This window comes from Oncorhynchus masou, chromosome 12 (assembly GCF_036934945.1).
Source record: "Oncorhynchus masou masou isolate Uvic2021 chromosome 12, UVic_Omas_1.1, whole genome shotgun sequence".
Lineage (NCBI taxonomy): Eukaryota > Metazoa > Chordata > Actinopteri > Salmoniformes > Salmonidae > Oncorhynchus > Oncorhynchus masou.
The window spans coordinates 23,766,232-23,780,650 of record NC_088223.1 but is presented as its reverse complement, the minus strand read 5'-3'; the positions used below and the strand labels follow the sequence as shown (position 1 = coordinate 23,780,650).

The window sequence follows — 14,419 nt, the reverse complement described above, 5'->3', positions numbered from 1 at the left end:
TTATACGACTTTTAACACCCACACTTGCAGTTGATATGGTGCCCTAACCTTACACATTCCATTTTGTGAAATATTTATTTTTATGAGTATATAAATGTACCAAAACTTATAAAAAGGCAAAATTGGGATCAAATGGAACATGTAAGCTATTGAGTGGAGTATTTGATGCATGTTGTTTGTTTTCCAGTTGTGCCAACTCAGTTCAAAGTTTGCAGGTTCACAGCAAAAATGTTCTTATTTCTTTCTCATTTTACCCATCCAATTTCAGTGTTGATTTTGATTGAATTTGTTTGATTAAAACAGAGAAGCCAAAATAAGCTTTAGTATGACCTCCCTAATCAAGTGTGTATGGTATAGTATTCTATTGGTATTGTGTATAGTGATATTACAGAATCAAAGACATTGCAAGACAAGGGGGCTACTATGCTTTTAGAATGCGCCTCAAATAAAATCAAAATAAAATGTTGATTTGAGGCGCAAACGAAAAGCATAGTATAGTGGCCCCCTTGTCTTGCAATGTCTTTGATTCATTAAGAATGTCTGTGTATGGTTGCACATTGTATAGCATTTTAAACATTATCCCCACATGCAAAAATGCCAGCAGACTTAGTGAAACAATGTCTGATAGAATGCCCACCAAACTAGACAACATTAATTTTTAAATAGGTCCTCCAGTGATTTTTAAAAAACTTATACTGTTGAAAAGTGATATCTGAAGTATAAACAGTACACACACTAAAGGGTAAAAAAATAAATGACATTGAGCAAAATAGTTTTTTTTAGTAACAACTGCAAACGTCAAGGAGGGAACATCAAATAAAATATGATTGGTCACGTACACATTTTGCAGATGTTATCGTGGGTGTAGCTAAATGCTTATGTTCCTAGCGCCAACAGTGCAGCAATAGAGGAACAACAATGAACAAGCTAGTAAATCAGGTGATAAATTAGCTTAAAAGGTGACTGGAATATGACTTCAAGCATTTATTACTCTCCAAGAAAATTGTTGCATAAACAGTAGAGCATAACTGACATATTTGGAAGGAAGACTACACTTCTTGAGTTGTTTTAGGAAAAAACAAGCATATAGAATAATACAAGCCATCACAAGAACCATTTAGCAAAGTATGGAGTATTAACAAAGCGAAGGATCAAGGTCCTGAAATGTCAAAACATACAGCAGGCCATGTACAAACCATCGCCAACTTGATCAAATTTAGAAACCTTCAGAGTTGATATTTGAGGCTACTGACATGGCTTCCAGAATTTATCAAATCAAATAGGACAAGCCAATGTAACATGGGCCTATCTATCGCTGAACAAATCGTAAAACAAATGTTGGTAGAAAATGAACGGTGCTACCGTAGTGGCTCTTTCACAGGCCACGGGTATGTTTCACTAGGAAACCAACAGAACCAAATTAAAGTTTTCGTTGCAAACGTTTTCCGCTTGGAGTAAACTTTTTGGACTAATGATTACACCCCAGGTAACTTCCACATCAAGCATACCAACTGAAAGCTGGGGCCTAATGTACTTGACAGGAAAGTGAAGGTAAGGATTTTAGCGACAAGGGCAGGGATTCCATCCGATTACCACTTTTCAAGGCAATGTTCCCGCATTCACGGTAAACAATGATTGGATTGAATCACGGTACTTGATCTTGGCCTATACAGTACTTCTAGCCCTGTCTTCTGAAAGGAATAACGCTGATACACAGCGCGCAAAACATTAGGAACACTTGCTCTTTCAACGAGACTGACCAGGTGAAAGCTATGATCGCATATTGATGTCACTTGTTAAATCCACTTCAAATCAGTGTAGATGAAGGGGAGGAGACAGGTTAAAGAAGGATTTTTAAGCCTCGAGATAATTGAGACATGGATTGAGTATGTGTGCCATTCAAGGGATGAAGATTTAAGTGCCTTTGACCGGGGTATGGTAGTTGGTACCAGGCGCATTGGTTTGAATGTATCAAGAACTGCAATGTTGCTGGGTTTTTCACACAACCGTTTCCTGTTTGTATCAAGAATTGTCCACCATTCAAAGGACATCCAGACAACTTCGCACAACTGTGGGAAGCATTGGAGTCAACATGGGCTATCAACACTTTGTAAAGTCCATGCCCAGATGAATTGAGGCTGTTCCGAGGGCAAAAAGGGGGGGGGGGGGGGTGTAATTCAATATTAGGAAGCTATTCCTAATGTTTCGTACACTCAGTGTATTGGATATAATGACTAGAAACGGAGGGTGTGTAAATATAAAAAAGGTGACATTTCTGGGATATCATGTTTCTATTTATTCATCCATTAAAAAAATAACCAAAAAAAAGAAGCAAAAAACTACAAAGGAAGTTCATTTTCACAAACCAACTAACAACCTTTCCATGAACATTCAATTATCCAGCAAGCCATTTTGGACACAACTACAGTCAAAAGGATCCAACAAACAAGTTTTAGTGTCCCCCTGACTTGCGCCCTGTCCAGGACCTGGAGCGAGAACGGGACCGTGAGAGGGAGCGAGAATGCGAGCGGGACGGGGAGTGCATACGAGACGACGCATCGTCCTGTGGCTCATAGCCACCGGGTGCTGGGTGGAAGTCGCCACCTCGTGGGCTCAGGGATTTAGAGCGGGAACGAGACTTTCCTCTGGACTCCCTCTGGGCCCTGGGCCTGGATCTGGAGTGAGAAGGGGAGCGGGATTGGCTGTGAGGGGAATGCCCAGGGGGGGGTCGTCGGTGGTCACGTGGGTGGGGTCGGTGCCTGTATGAAGAACAAACTCGGATTATTACACTGAACAAAGATATAAAACTAAGATTTTACGGAGTTACAGTTCATATAAGGAAATCAGACAATTGAAATGAATTCATTAGGCCCTAATCTATGGACTTCACATGACTGGGAATACAGATATTATTCTGTTGGTCACTAGGGTTGCAAAAGGTCAAACTTTCCGGTAAATTACATTTTCCATGGGAAGTTAAGCCAGGGAATTTTGCTTGAATTCATTAAAAAAAGTTCTACACCCGTTCATACAAGATGATCCAGAGCACCCCAAACATGCTCAACAGGTGACATAGGCAGGCCATGTAAGAACTGGGACATTCAGTAATTGTATACAGATCCTTGCGACATGGGGTTGTGCATTACGAGGTGATGGCAGCGGATGAAAGGTACAACAATGGGCCTCAGGATCTAGTCACAGTATCTATGTAAAATGAAAATGACATTGATAAAATGCAATTGTGTTCATTGTCCTTAGCATATGCCTGCCCATACCATAACCTCACTCCATTCACAACATTGACATCAGCAAACCGCACGCCCACATGACGCCATACACGCTGTCTACCATCTGCCCGGTACAGTTGAAACTGGGGTTCATCAGTGAACAGCACACTTCACCAGCGTGCCAGTGGCTATTGAAGTTGAGAATTTGCCCACCGAAGTCTGTTACGACGCCGAACTGCAGTTAGGCCAAGACCCTTGTGAGGACGATGCGCAAGCAGATGAGCTTCCCTGAGACGGTTTCTGACAGTTTGTAAAGAAATTCTTGAGTTGTGCAAACCCAGTTTCATCAGCTCTGGGTGGCTGGTCTCAGATGATCCCGCAGGTGAAGAAGCCAGATGTGAAGGTCCTGGGCTGGCGTGGTCTGCGGTTGTGAGGCTGGTTGGAACTACTACCAATTCTCTAAAACGACATTGAGGCAGCTTATGGTAGAGAAATTAACATTTAATTATCTGGCAACAGCTCTGGTGGAAATTCCTGCAGTCAGCATGCCAATTGCACGCTCCCTCAACACTTGAGACATCTGTTGCATTGTGCTGTGTGACAAAACTGCACATTTTAGAGTGGCCTTTTGTCCCCAGCATAAGGTGCACCTGTGTAATGATCATGCTGTTTAATCAGTTTATTGATATGCCACACCTGTCAAGTGGATAGATTATCTTGGCAATTGACAAATTCTCACTAACAAGGATGTAAACAAATTTGTGCATATGGAAAACTAATGGGATCTTTTATTTCAGCTCATGATACACGGGACCAACATTTTACATGTTGCGTTTAGATTTTTGTCCAGTGTATAATCCCTTCCACTGATGGAGGACAGCAAAAGTAACAGAAGATTACAACCATTAATGATTAGTAAGTTTATAGAAAGTGCCCAGAATGTGTTTCATTGTCAGGGGTTCAGCTGTTAAAGGGATACTTAAGGATTGGCAATGAAGCCCTTTATCTACTTCCCCAGAGTCAGATAAACATGTGGATACCATTTGTATGTCTCTGCATGCAGTTTGAAGGAAGTTGCTAACTAGCATTAATGTAATTGACAAAGTCTACGGGAACAGCTAGCATGCTAACTGTTCCTGTAGACTTCCAGTCCTTGAGCTAACACTCGTTACCATTGGCTAGCGAAACTACCTCTTACTTCCTTCATACTGGACGCAAAGATACACTGCTCAAAAAAATAAAGGGAACACTAAAATAACACATCCTAAATCTGAATGAATAAAATATTCTTATTAAATGCTTTTTTCATTACATAGTTGAATGTGCTGACAACAAAATCACACAAAAATGATCAATGGAAATCAAATTTATCAACCCATGGAGGTCTGGATTTGGAGTCACACTCAAAATTAAAGTGGAAAACCACACTACAGGCTGATCCTTTGATGTAATGTCCTTAAAACAAGTCCTTAAAACAAGTCAACATGAGGCTCAGTAGTGTGTGTGGCCTCCACGTGCCTGCATGACCTCCCTACAACACCTGGGCATGCTCCTGATGAGGTGGCGGATGGTCTCGTGAGGGATCTCCTCCCAGACCTGGACTAAAGCATCCGCCAACTCCTGGACAGTCTGTGGTGCAACGTGGCGTGGCGTTGGTGGATGGAGCGAGACATGATGTCCCAGATGTGCTCAATTGGATTCAGGTCTGGGGAACAGGCGGGCCAGTCCATAGCATCAATGCCTTCCTCTTGCAGGAACTGCTGACACTCCAGCCACATGAGGTCTAGGATTGTCTTGCATTAGGAGGAACCCAGGGCCAACCGCACCAGCATATGGTCTGAGGATTTCATCTCGGTACCTAATGGCAGTCAGGCTACCTCTGGCGAGCACATGGAGGGCTGTGCGGCCCCCCCAAAGAAATTCCACACCACGACTGACCCACCGCCAACCGGTCATGCTGGAGGATGTTGCAGGCAGCAGAACATTCTCCACGGCGTCTCCAGACTGTCACATGTGCTCAGTGTGAACCTGCTTTCATCTGTGAAGAGCACAGGGCGCCAGTGGCGAATTTGCCAATCTTGGTGTTCTCTGGCAAATGCCAAACGTCCTGCACGGTGTTGGGCTGTAAGCACAACCCCCACCTGTGGACGTCGGGCCCTCATACCACCCTCATGGAGTCTGTTTCTGACCGTTTGTGCAGACACATGCACATTTGTGGCCTGCTGGAGGTAATTTCGCAGGTCTCTGGCAGTGCTCCTCCTGTTCCTCCTTGCACAAAGGTGGAGGTAGCGGTCCTGCTGCTGGGTTGTTGCCCTCTTACGGCCTCCTCCACGTCTCCTGATGTACTGGCCTGTCTCCTGGTAGTGCCTCCATGCTCTGGACACTACGCTGACAGACACAGCAAACCTACCTTCTTGCCACAGCTCGCATTGATGTCCCATCCTGGATGAGCTGCACTACCTGAGCCACTTGTGCGAGTTGTAGACTCCGTCTCATGCTACCACTAGAGTGAAAGCACCGCCAGCATTCAAAAGTGACCAAAACATCGGCCAAGAAGCATAGGAACTGAGAAGTGTTGTGTGGTCACCACCTGCAGAACCACTCCTTTATTGGGGGTGTCTTGCTGATTGCCTATAATTTCCACCTGTTGTCTATTCCATTTGCACAACAGCATGTGCAATTTATTGTCAATCAGTATTGCTTCCGAAGTGGACAGTTTGATTTCACAGAAGTGTGATTGACTTGGAGTTACATTGTGTTGTTTAAGTGTTCCCTTTATTTTTTTGAGCAGTGTATACATTTTTTTATCTTTGTGTTCATCTGACTCTGGGGAAGTAGATAAATGGCTTCATTGCCATAATCCCAGAGTATCAAGGACCTACCGGTCGTTTTCCGGACTCCTGCTTCTTCCTCTACCGCCGTACATCCTTCCACGGGAGCTGGGTAACAAAACGTCAATATGAATGTGATCAATAGACTGACCTTTTGTATAAGCTTTGCAATCTTATTTGAAGTATGCTAGCTGGAGAACACTGGAAAGGCCCTTACTCTCTGGGACTCTCAGAGCGTCTGGGCCGGCGATCGTAGGATGGGCTGCGTGACCTGCGTCTTTGGTAGCTACGGCTGCGAGAGCGCCTACGACGACTGTCCCGATCATAATCTCGATCATCATGCCGCGAAGAGCTGCGCGAAGATCCCCCCTCCTTTCCTTTCATCTGATTGGGTGCTGTGATGGAAAAAAGGGGGTTTGGGAGAAGAGAGAAACCCACCAAGCAAACATACAGTACACAGTGGTTTAGCTTTCCTTGAAAAGGTATTACAGTTGTACCACGTGAGATCGAAAACATCTATTTGAATTTACAGCTGAAAGTAACATCAGTAAATCGCGAACAAGAAATTCTGCTTGATACTGTAGTGTTACTTCATGAAACACAGGACATTTGTGAAACTGCCTTACTCTTTCGGTCTCCCTGCGCAAACTGGATTTCAATCTGTCGGCCACACACCCACTTCCTGTCCAGGTTGTGAAGAGCATCTTCAGCGTCGCGCACATCTTCAAACTTGCTGAGCTGTTAAGGTTCTTACATGTGGTCTTATGTGGCTACATTATTTTCAACAATACTGTTGTAATACAATGCATCTTCTGCCACTTAATCAAAATGGAAGCCATATTGGCTGACAGCATAAAGCAAAGCTTAGGTTCTGGAACACATTTGTTATGACAATGTTGTGTTCTTCTCAAGATTGAAGATGAGGCAAACATGTTTCAATAATATGTCTCTTATTTGATGGCTTGCACTGAGGAATCAATACCGTTTCATTTTCAAATTATATTATCGAATGCAAAATATATTGATAAGAGTAACAATTTCTTAGTTCAATTAAGAATCACATTTTCACATTGGCTATTTATTGATTGATTTTCATGTAATATTTGTTGATTCATTTTTTTGTGAGGCATACAAAAGAATTCAGGTTTGTTACCTTAAACATGCTTGACTTTGACTTTCATCTTGATCCTTAAGCTCTTTAAATCGCCTCCCAGAAGAACTTGGGTTTCCTGCTTGTCTTTGCCCTTTAATCTCTTCCCTTTTCCTCTTTCTTTTGATGACATATCCAAGTCTTGACTCCGTCCCCTCTTTTTCCTCTGTCTCTTCAAGCTTTAAATTCTCTTTCAACCTTTCCCTCTCTCTGTTTCTTGCATCCTGGCGGTCTTTTGCTGCTTGTCTTTAGATCTACTCTACACCGGACATTCTTACTCTTTCTCCAGGCTCCACAACAACTGGATGCCTTTACATTTTCTGGGGCAACAGAAAAATGTAAGTTAGATATTAAAAAGTACTTCATTGTGTACATACAGAATGCAAAGTCACAGCAATCAAGCACACAACCAAGCCTTACTGCTTAAGACATTATCTGAGAGAAAACATGTTATCTTACAACATTCAAAATTAAGCCAATTATAAGAGAAAAGACAGATTTCATAATTCTCACTTTAGAAGGGAAAGGATATTGAATATATGCAAATCCTCTTGGTCGGCGTGAATAGAAGTCAAGTGGAATGTAGACGTCTACTACTGGCCCATAACGACCAAACTCACGGCGCAAATCCTCAGGCCTGAATACCGTAGAGAATAGAAATGTCACTTCAATGACCAGGAGGAAAAGTAGCACCACCAAAGGAGCCACGGACATAGCAATACGATGCCACTTCTTTGCATGAAAACTGACACAATTTAAACTTTGTCTATGCATAACTCACACACTCTGATGTACCTTACATCCATGAATGGATAACGCAAATAGTACAATCACCCGTGTGTAGGCCTATGTAGTGTTCTCTTTGCAAACAAAATACCTTACAGATAGGCCAACTTACATCCCCTCTATAACTTACGAGACATTTTTTTGGGGCCATTTAACGTTATATTCTAATTTTGTTAAACTATGTAGTAGGGTAACTGTTTTTAAACGTACGTGTGGAACTGGAGCTATAGCTAACGTTAGCTAGCTTGTTAGGACGAATGAAACAAGTTTGTCCAAATGTTTATGGTTAGTAATTTTTTCTTGGTTTATGACTTGAGTTTAGCCAGTGGGTCTACCTTGCACAACTGTAGGGCCAAGCCACAATCGTCTTTGATCAGGCAGAATCGCGTGGCTAGCAGACTAGCATTGGCCTAATGACGTTAGCTTGGGGTATAGAATTCTGACCTTATTTGACCGCAAGGAACTGGGGCCGGGGAAATATGTTCAAATATGGACTCACCTGGATTCATCGGAAATGTTTCTGATGAAAAGAGATGTATTTGGAGGTCTTAAATATCTGGCCATGCTAAAAAAAAATATAAAGCAAGAATGCAGCTTTACATCAAATATTTTTGCTCTGTTTTGGGTTTAACAGAAAAGTATTTCTCGTTGTGAAGCTATGTGGAAAACCGAATGCGCAGGCGCATACTTTACTTCGCGGATTCGTGAAAGCACGAAAATTAATTTAGCGCCATCTACTGTTATGGTGCATTATCACATCCCGCAGAGGAAGCGTGACGTATAAAGTTCGGAACTCTCAGGCCAATCCGACTATTACATAGGCTACCTATCATTATGATTGATGTAAACTCCATGTAGTTTGGACATAGCCTTTGAAAATTATCATCACATCTAGAATCATTAACTGGTTGCATTTGACCGTTGTTACTTTTTTCTCCATTAGTGCATTATTTTATCATTTATTCATCAAAGTCTGGCATTCTCTGGATTGATGGTGCTTTCAAGACAACTGGGAACACGGGGGGAAAAAACCAACCTTGAATCGTGACGTCAGTGAGCTTCAGGTCGGAGCTCTAGGCTAGAAAGACGCCCAAGTTCCCGAATCGGATGACTGTTCAAACCGAGTTGGAGTTCCCAGTTGTTTTGAACGCGGCAGAAGTCATGCTGGAATGACAGCATGCCTAATGTATTCAACCTTTTCTGGCGCATGGTGTTGTGTGTGAATGCTTATCCTTTTAAGCATGGCCCTTAAACCCAGACTTGGACCACACACCCTCTCCACCTAATAACAGGCAGGGGAAGAAAAATAGTTATTGCTTTGCAACGCTTGCAGTTTTTTATTAAAACCTTGATTTAACCAGGTAGGCTAGTTGAGAAAAAGTTCAGTTACAACTGCGACCTGGCGAATATAAAGCAAAGCAGTGCAACCTAAACAACAACACAGCGTTACACATGGAATAAACAAACATACAGTCAATAACACAATTGAGAAACAAAGTCTATATACAGTGTGTGCAAATGAGGTAAGATAAGGGAGGTAAGGCAATAAATAAGCCATAGTGGTGAAATAATTACAATATAGCAAGTAAACACTGGAGTGATAGATGTGCAGAAGATTAATGTGCAAGTAGAGATACTGGGGTGCAAAGGAGCAAAAAAAAAAATAACAGTATGGGGATGAGGTAGTTGGATGGGCTATTTACAGATGGGCTATGTACAGGTGAAGTGATCTGTGAGCTGCTCTTACAGCTGGTGCTTAAAGTTAGTGAGGGAGATATGGGTCTCCAGCTTAAGTGATTTGTGCAATTCCTTCCAGTCATTGGCAGCAGAGAACTGTAAGGAAAGGCGGCCAAAGGGAGGAAATGGCTTTGGGGATGACCAGTGAAATATACCTGCTGGAGCGCGTGCTACAGGTGGGTGCTGCTATAGTGACCAGTGAGCTGAGATAAGGTGGGACTTTAGCCAGCAGAGACTTGTAGATGACCTGGAGCCAGTGGGTTTGGCGACGAATATGAAGCGAGGCCCAGCCAACGAGAGCATACAGGTCACAGTGGTGGGTAGAATATGGGGCTTTGGTGACCAAAGCCCAATCAGATGGACACTGATTCCTTCCAAACCAATCACTGTTGATTTCCAACTTGTTGTGTAATGTTTAAGTCCAATGGCCGATGAGCACCGATATGTTTTATCTATAATTTATTTTCATATGACAAGGATTTGCCAGTAGATTGTCAATGTGATTCATGATGATAACTGCTTGTCTAGGTAGATAGCTAAGATTTTGAAAGTATGATGTTGACATGATCTGTCCAAAAAAAGCTACGGTAGATATAACGTGATTTGACGTTATCTTATCTGTGGGGGATGGTCACTTCTAATGTAAATGTTTGTCAGCATGCAAGGGGGCTTGAACTTTCTAGCTCACCCTGTAGATCTTGCAGCAACATAGTGTCCCCATGAGTGACAGAACACTGAGTCAATCACGTGGCAACAAGAGAAGATTACCTCCACCACAGAAAGCACTGAGCTAGGCTGAAACACCTGAATTTTGGAGCTGCCTTGTATGTGACTTTATTAACTCAACATTTTATCAATGGAAAATCCACAGTGGGCACTGGTCAAAAGCAGTGCACCACATAGGGAATAGGGTGCCATTTGGGACTTACACACAGTCAGTGTGAATTCAGTCACAAATGTTGATTGATATAATGTAAAATGCCTCTCCTCAAATTGTTCTTGTCTGTGTTCTTGCTTTACAGGATGGAGATGACGATGTTACCATGAGTTTTTGCTTTCCCCCATTGTGATTCATTGAAATTGTTGAGGAATTTTCTTTTCTTTCTTTTTAAAAATGATAAAATCCAGATAAAATATGAAATAAACACAATTATGAGCTGGTCATTGATGTCTACATTTGCTAGTTAATGATGAAGTGAAAACATGATCCCACAAGTTTACATTTGTTGCTGAGTACTACAATGATGGCAGATTATTCAATAACCACAAGGTTCAAGAAAAGCCATCCATTTTGTATTGGTTTTGTTAGGGAAGTACATTTGCTTTGGGGCCTTTAAAATGCATGTGTCCAAATTAGACATAAAATGAGCAGATGCAATGTCGAGTCATTTGTCATTTTAATGTAATATTTTATAGCTATTATAGTACCTGAAATAAAAGGTCATTTAAATTAATTAATTGAACATGTAATCCTTGTCTCTGTGGCTTTAGAGATCAGACTCTCTTGCTTATCCTGGTGAGGGTTGTTGAGGCCGCAGTGATAGTCTGGAAAGAAATAGGAAAGAGGACAGTCACTAACACAGAACAACATGAAGGAACAACCACAGATTGAATCAGGCTGGCAATTCATTGTTATTTATTTTTTGAGGGGCAGTGCTACTGTAATTGGAGACCAACTGCTAGGACATTTGGACAAAGTGCATCCAATTAAGTGTATTTTACAACATAAAATATAGAAGTGGAGGCATGCCCTTTACCTCAACCATGTTCTCCCCTTGGATTTCTCTGATGTGGGAGAACTTCTCTGTATCGCAGATGAGCTTCCCATCCTCCAGTCTGGCAGTACACTATGGGTCAGAGAGTAAACACAAAACACTCACACACCCTGCTGCAGCTGCACCTATGTCTACACTACCGTTCAAAAGTCTTGGGTCACTTAGAAATGTCCTGGTTTTCCATGAAAACATACATGAAATGAGTTGCAAAATGAATTGGAAATATAGTCAAGATGTTGACAAGGTTATAAATAATGCTTTTCATTGAAATAATAATTGTGTCCTTCAAACTTTGCTTTCGTCAAAGAATCCTCCATTTGCAGCAAGTATAGCCTTGCAGACCATTGGCATTCTAGTTGTCATTCTGAAGAGATTTCACCCCATGCTTCCTGAAGCAGCTCCCATAAATTGGATTGGCTTGATGGGCACTTCTTATGTACCATACGGTCAAGCTGCTCCAAAAACAGCTCAATAGGGTTGAGATCCGGTGACTGTGCTGGCCACTCCATTATAGACAGAACACCAGCTGACTGCTTCTTCCCTAAATAGTTATTGCATAGTTTGGAGCTGTGCTTTGGGTCATTTTCCTGTCGTAGGAGGAAATTGGCTCCAATTAAGCGCCGTCCACAGGGTATGACATGGCGTTGTAAAATGGAGGGGTAGCCTTCCTTCTTCAAGATCCCTTTTACCCTGTACAAATCTCCCACTTTCCCACCACCCAAGAACCCCCAGACCATCACATTGCCTCCACCATGCTTGACAGATGGCATCAAGCATTCCTGCTGCATCTTTGAATTTTTTCTGCGTCTCACGAATATTCTTCTTTGTGATCCAAACACCTCAAACTTAGATTTGTCTGTCAATAACACTTTTTCCCAATCTTCCTCTGTCGAGCATCTATGTTCTTTGGCCCATCGTAATCTTTTATTTTATTGGCCAGTGTGAGATATGGCCTGTTCTTTGCAACTCTGGCTAGAAGGTCATCATCCTGGAGTCGCCTCTTCACTGTTGACGTTGAGACTGGTTTTTTGAGGGTACTATTTAATAAAGCTTCCAGTTGGAGACATGTGAGCCGTCTGTTTCTCAAACTAGACACTCTAATGTACTTGTCCTCTTGCTCAGTTGTGCACCGGGGCCTCCCACTCCTCTTTCTATTCTGGTTAGAGCCAGTTAGCGGTGTAGTACACAGCGAGTACAAGGGAGTAGTACACAGCGCTGTACGAGATCTTCAGTTTCTTGGCAATTTCTCGCATGGAAAAGCCTTCATTTCTCAGAACAAGAATAGACTGACGAGTTTCAGAAGAAAGTTCTTTGTTTCTGGTCATTTTGAGCCTGTAATGCTCCAGATACTCAACTAGTCTAAAGAAGGCCAGTTTTATTGCTTCTTTAATTAGCACAACAGTTTTGTTTCTAATGATCAATACGCCTTTTAAAATGATAAATGTGGATTAGCTAACACAACGTGCCATTGGAACACGAGTGATGGTTGCTTTTCTTTCAAAAACAAGGACATTTCTAAGTGTTCCCAAAGTTTTGAACAGTAGTGTATATCAAACTAGAGCAAAGGAGATGGACACACATCATCATGCAAATAAACAAAGCTTTGTGATGCTCTTCACACTCTCATGGCAATAGGTCCATGCACGTCAAATACAATTTCATGATTGATAAATGACCTTAAACTTTCTCCCATCCATGGCAGTGATTTCTGCCTCCTTCCCTATAGTGAATGAGTTGGTGACAGTACGGAGGGGAGTCTCAACTCTGATGGTGAAGTCGTCACCCTTCTGCTCAATTATTGTCATTGGCTTGACACCCTTGATCATTTTGATCAACATCTCAGGGACAGCTGAAGAACATAATTGCGACATAAAACATAACCATTATTGACAAAGTTCTAGACCACAATACTGCCATTAAACACACTGAGATTGTTGTAAGAAATGTATGTGTTCTCACCCATTGCTTTAAGAAACTCTTCATGGTTCTCCTGACTGTGGATTTTCCATTTTCCATTGAATGCCATGTCCAGCTCAGTATTGGGATTAGCAGCATGCAGTTGTTCAAACTAAAGGCAAATGGATGGTAAGTCCAATGGTTGTGACAAGTGTCTTTATTAAGAAAGCACTCTCTCCTCCCTCTTCTCCCCCACACACACTGGTCGTTGCCATGTTAGGGATTTTGTCTCCCTGTTATTCAGGTATTTCCTCATGCCACAGTGACCTGTGGGAGGGCCATGCCCTCATTGCCCAGTGTTCATCAGGCAATATTTACTTAATGCAACATCCAAAGTCCTACTAAAAATACACAGCCCCTGAAGTTGAGTGGAAACATTCATGGCTATTTGCAGATATGCAATGACACCAGGGTTCAATTCCTGAATCTACACATTTTGTCTTCCTTTAATATATCTCAGTTTCCCATCTATCAAATAAAGCATATAACATACTATTTAAACATCAGTAGCCTATCTTAATATTACAGAAATTAATAAAGGACTATTGATTATGAAAGTCTCAGATTTGTAATCAACTGAGCCATCAGGGAAGAAATCAAATATTACTTTTCCCAAGTCATTTTAAGTAATGAAGGGTAAGCTAATTTATAGTGCACATGTAGAGAAAGTAAGAGGGAGGTGGTAGTTGTGAGCATGTAATCATTTTCACTAAGCTCTCTGTCACAATTTCCCTCTTTCTCCTGGGACTGCAGCTTTCTATAAATCAATTTCCAAGCCATGGATCGTGTTCAGGATAAAAATTGATCGATGAGGAGTGTTTTTGCATCGTGAGTCAGAGAAGTGCTGAAATCCATCAGAAATATTTACATTTATATTTTAGTCCTTTACCAGACACTTTCCAGAGTGACTAAGAATTAGTGAAATTATCTGATAATAAAATTAACTGGCACGGACAG

The 14,419-nt window shown here is 41.8% G+C and overlaps 2 protein-coding genes across 3 annotated transcripts; both read right to left on the bottom strand.

Annotated features, from left to right (window-relative positions):
• Positions 1 to 960: 960 nt before the first annotated feature.
• On the bottom strand, positions 961 to 8,873 carry LOC135549711 (serine/arginine-rich splicing factor 10-like). Of its 2 annotated transcripts, none has more exons than XM_064979939.1 (6): positions 8,494 to 8,873; positions 7,722 to 7,845; positions 6,685 to 6,787; positions 6,276 to 6,453; positions 6,110 to 6,166; positions 961 to 2,759 (listed from the first exon to the last, which is right to left on the bottom strand). In XM_064979939.1, the coding sequence occupies exons 1-6, from the start codon at positions 8,556 to 8,558 to the stop codon at positions 2,453 to 2,455; spliced, it is 834 nt and encodes a 277-aa protein (XP_064836011.1). In that variant the 5' UTR covers positions 8,559 to 8,873; the 3' UTR covers positions 961 to 2,452. The 2 variants fall into 2 exon arrangements, with proteins under 2 accessions (XP_064836011.1, XP_064836010.1); XM_064979938.1 differs by lacking the exon at positions 7,722 to 7,845 and adding an exon at positions 7,212 to 7,528 and having other exon boundaries at positions 6,685 to 6,796; positions 8,494 to 8,855.
• Positions 8,874 to 11,111: 2,238 nt separating this feature from the next.
• LOC135549712 (fatty acid-binding protein, liver-like) lies at positions 11,112 to 13,669 on the bottom strand. Its single transcript, XM_064979940.1, has 4 exons — positions 13,466 to 13,669; positions 13,183 to 13,355; positions 11,489 to 11,578; positions 11,112 to 11,276 (listed from the first exon to the last, which is right to left on the bottom strand). Exons 1-4 carry the CDS (start codon positions 13,530 to 13,532, stop codon positions 11,226 to 11,228), a joined length of 381 nt encoding a protein of 126 aa, XP_064836012.1. The 5' UTR covers positions 13,533 to 13,669; the 3' UTR covers positions 11,112 to 11,225.
• Positions 13,670 to 14,419: the final 750 nt, after the last annotated feature.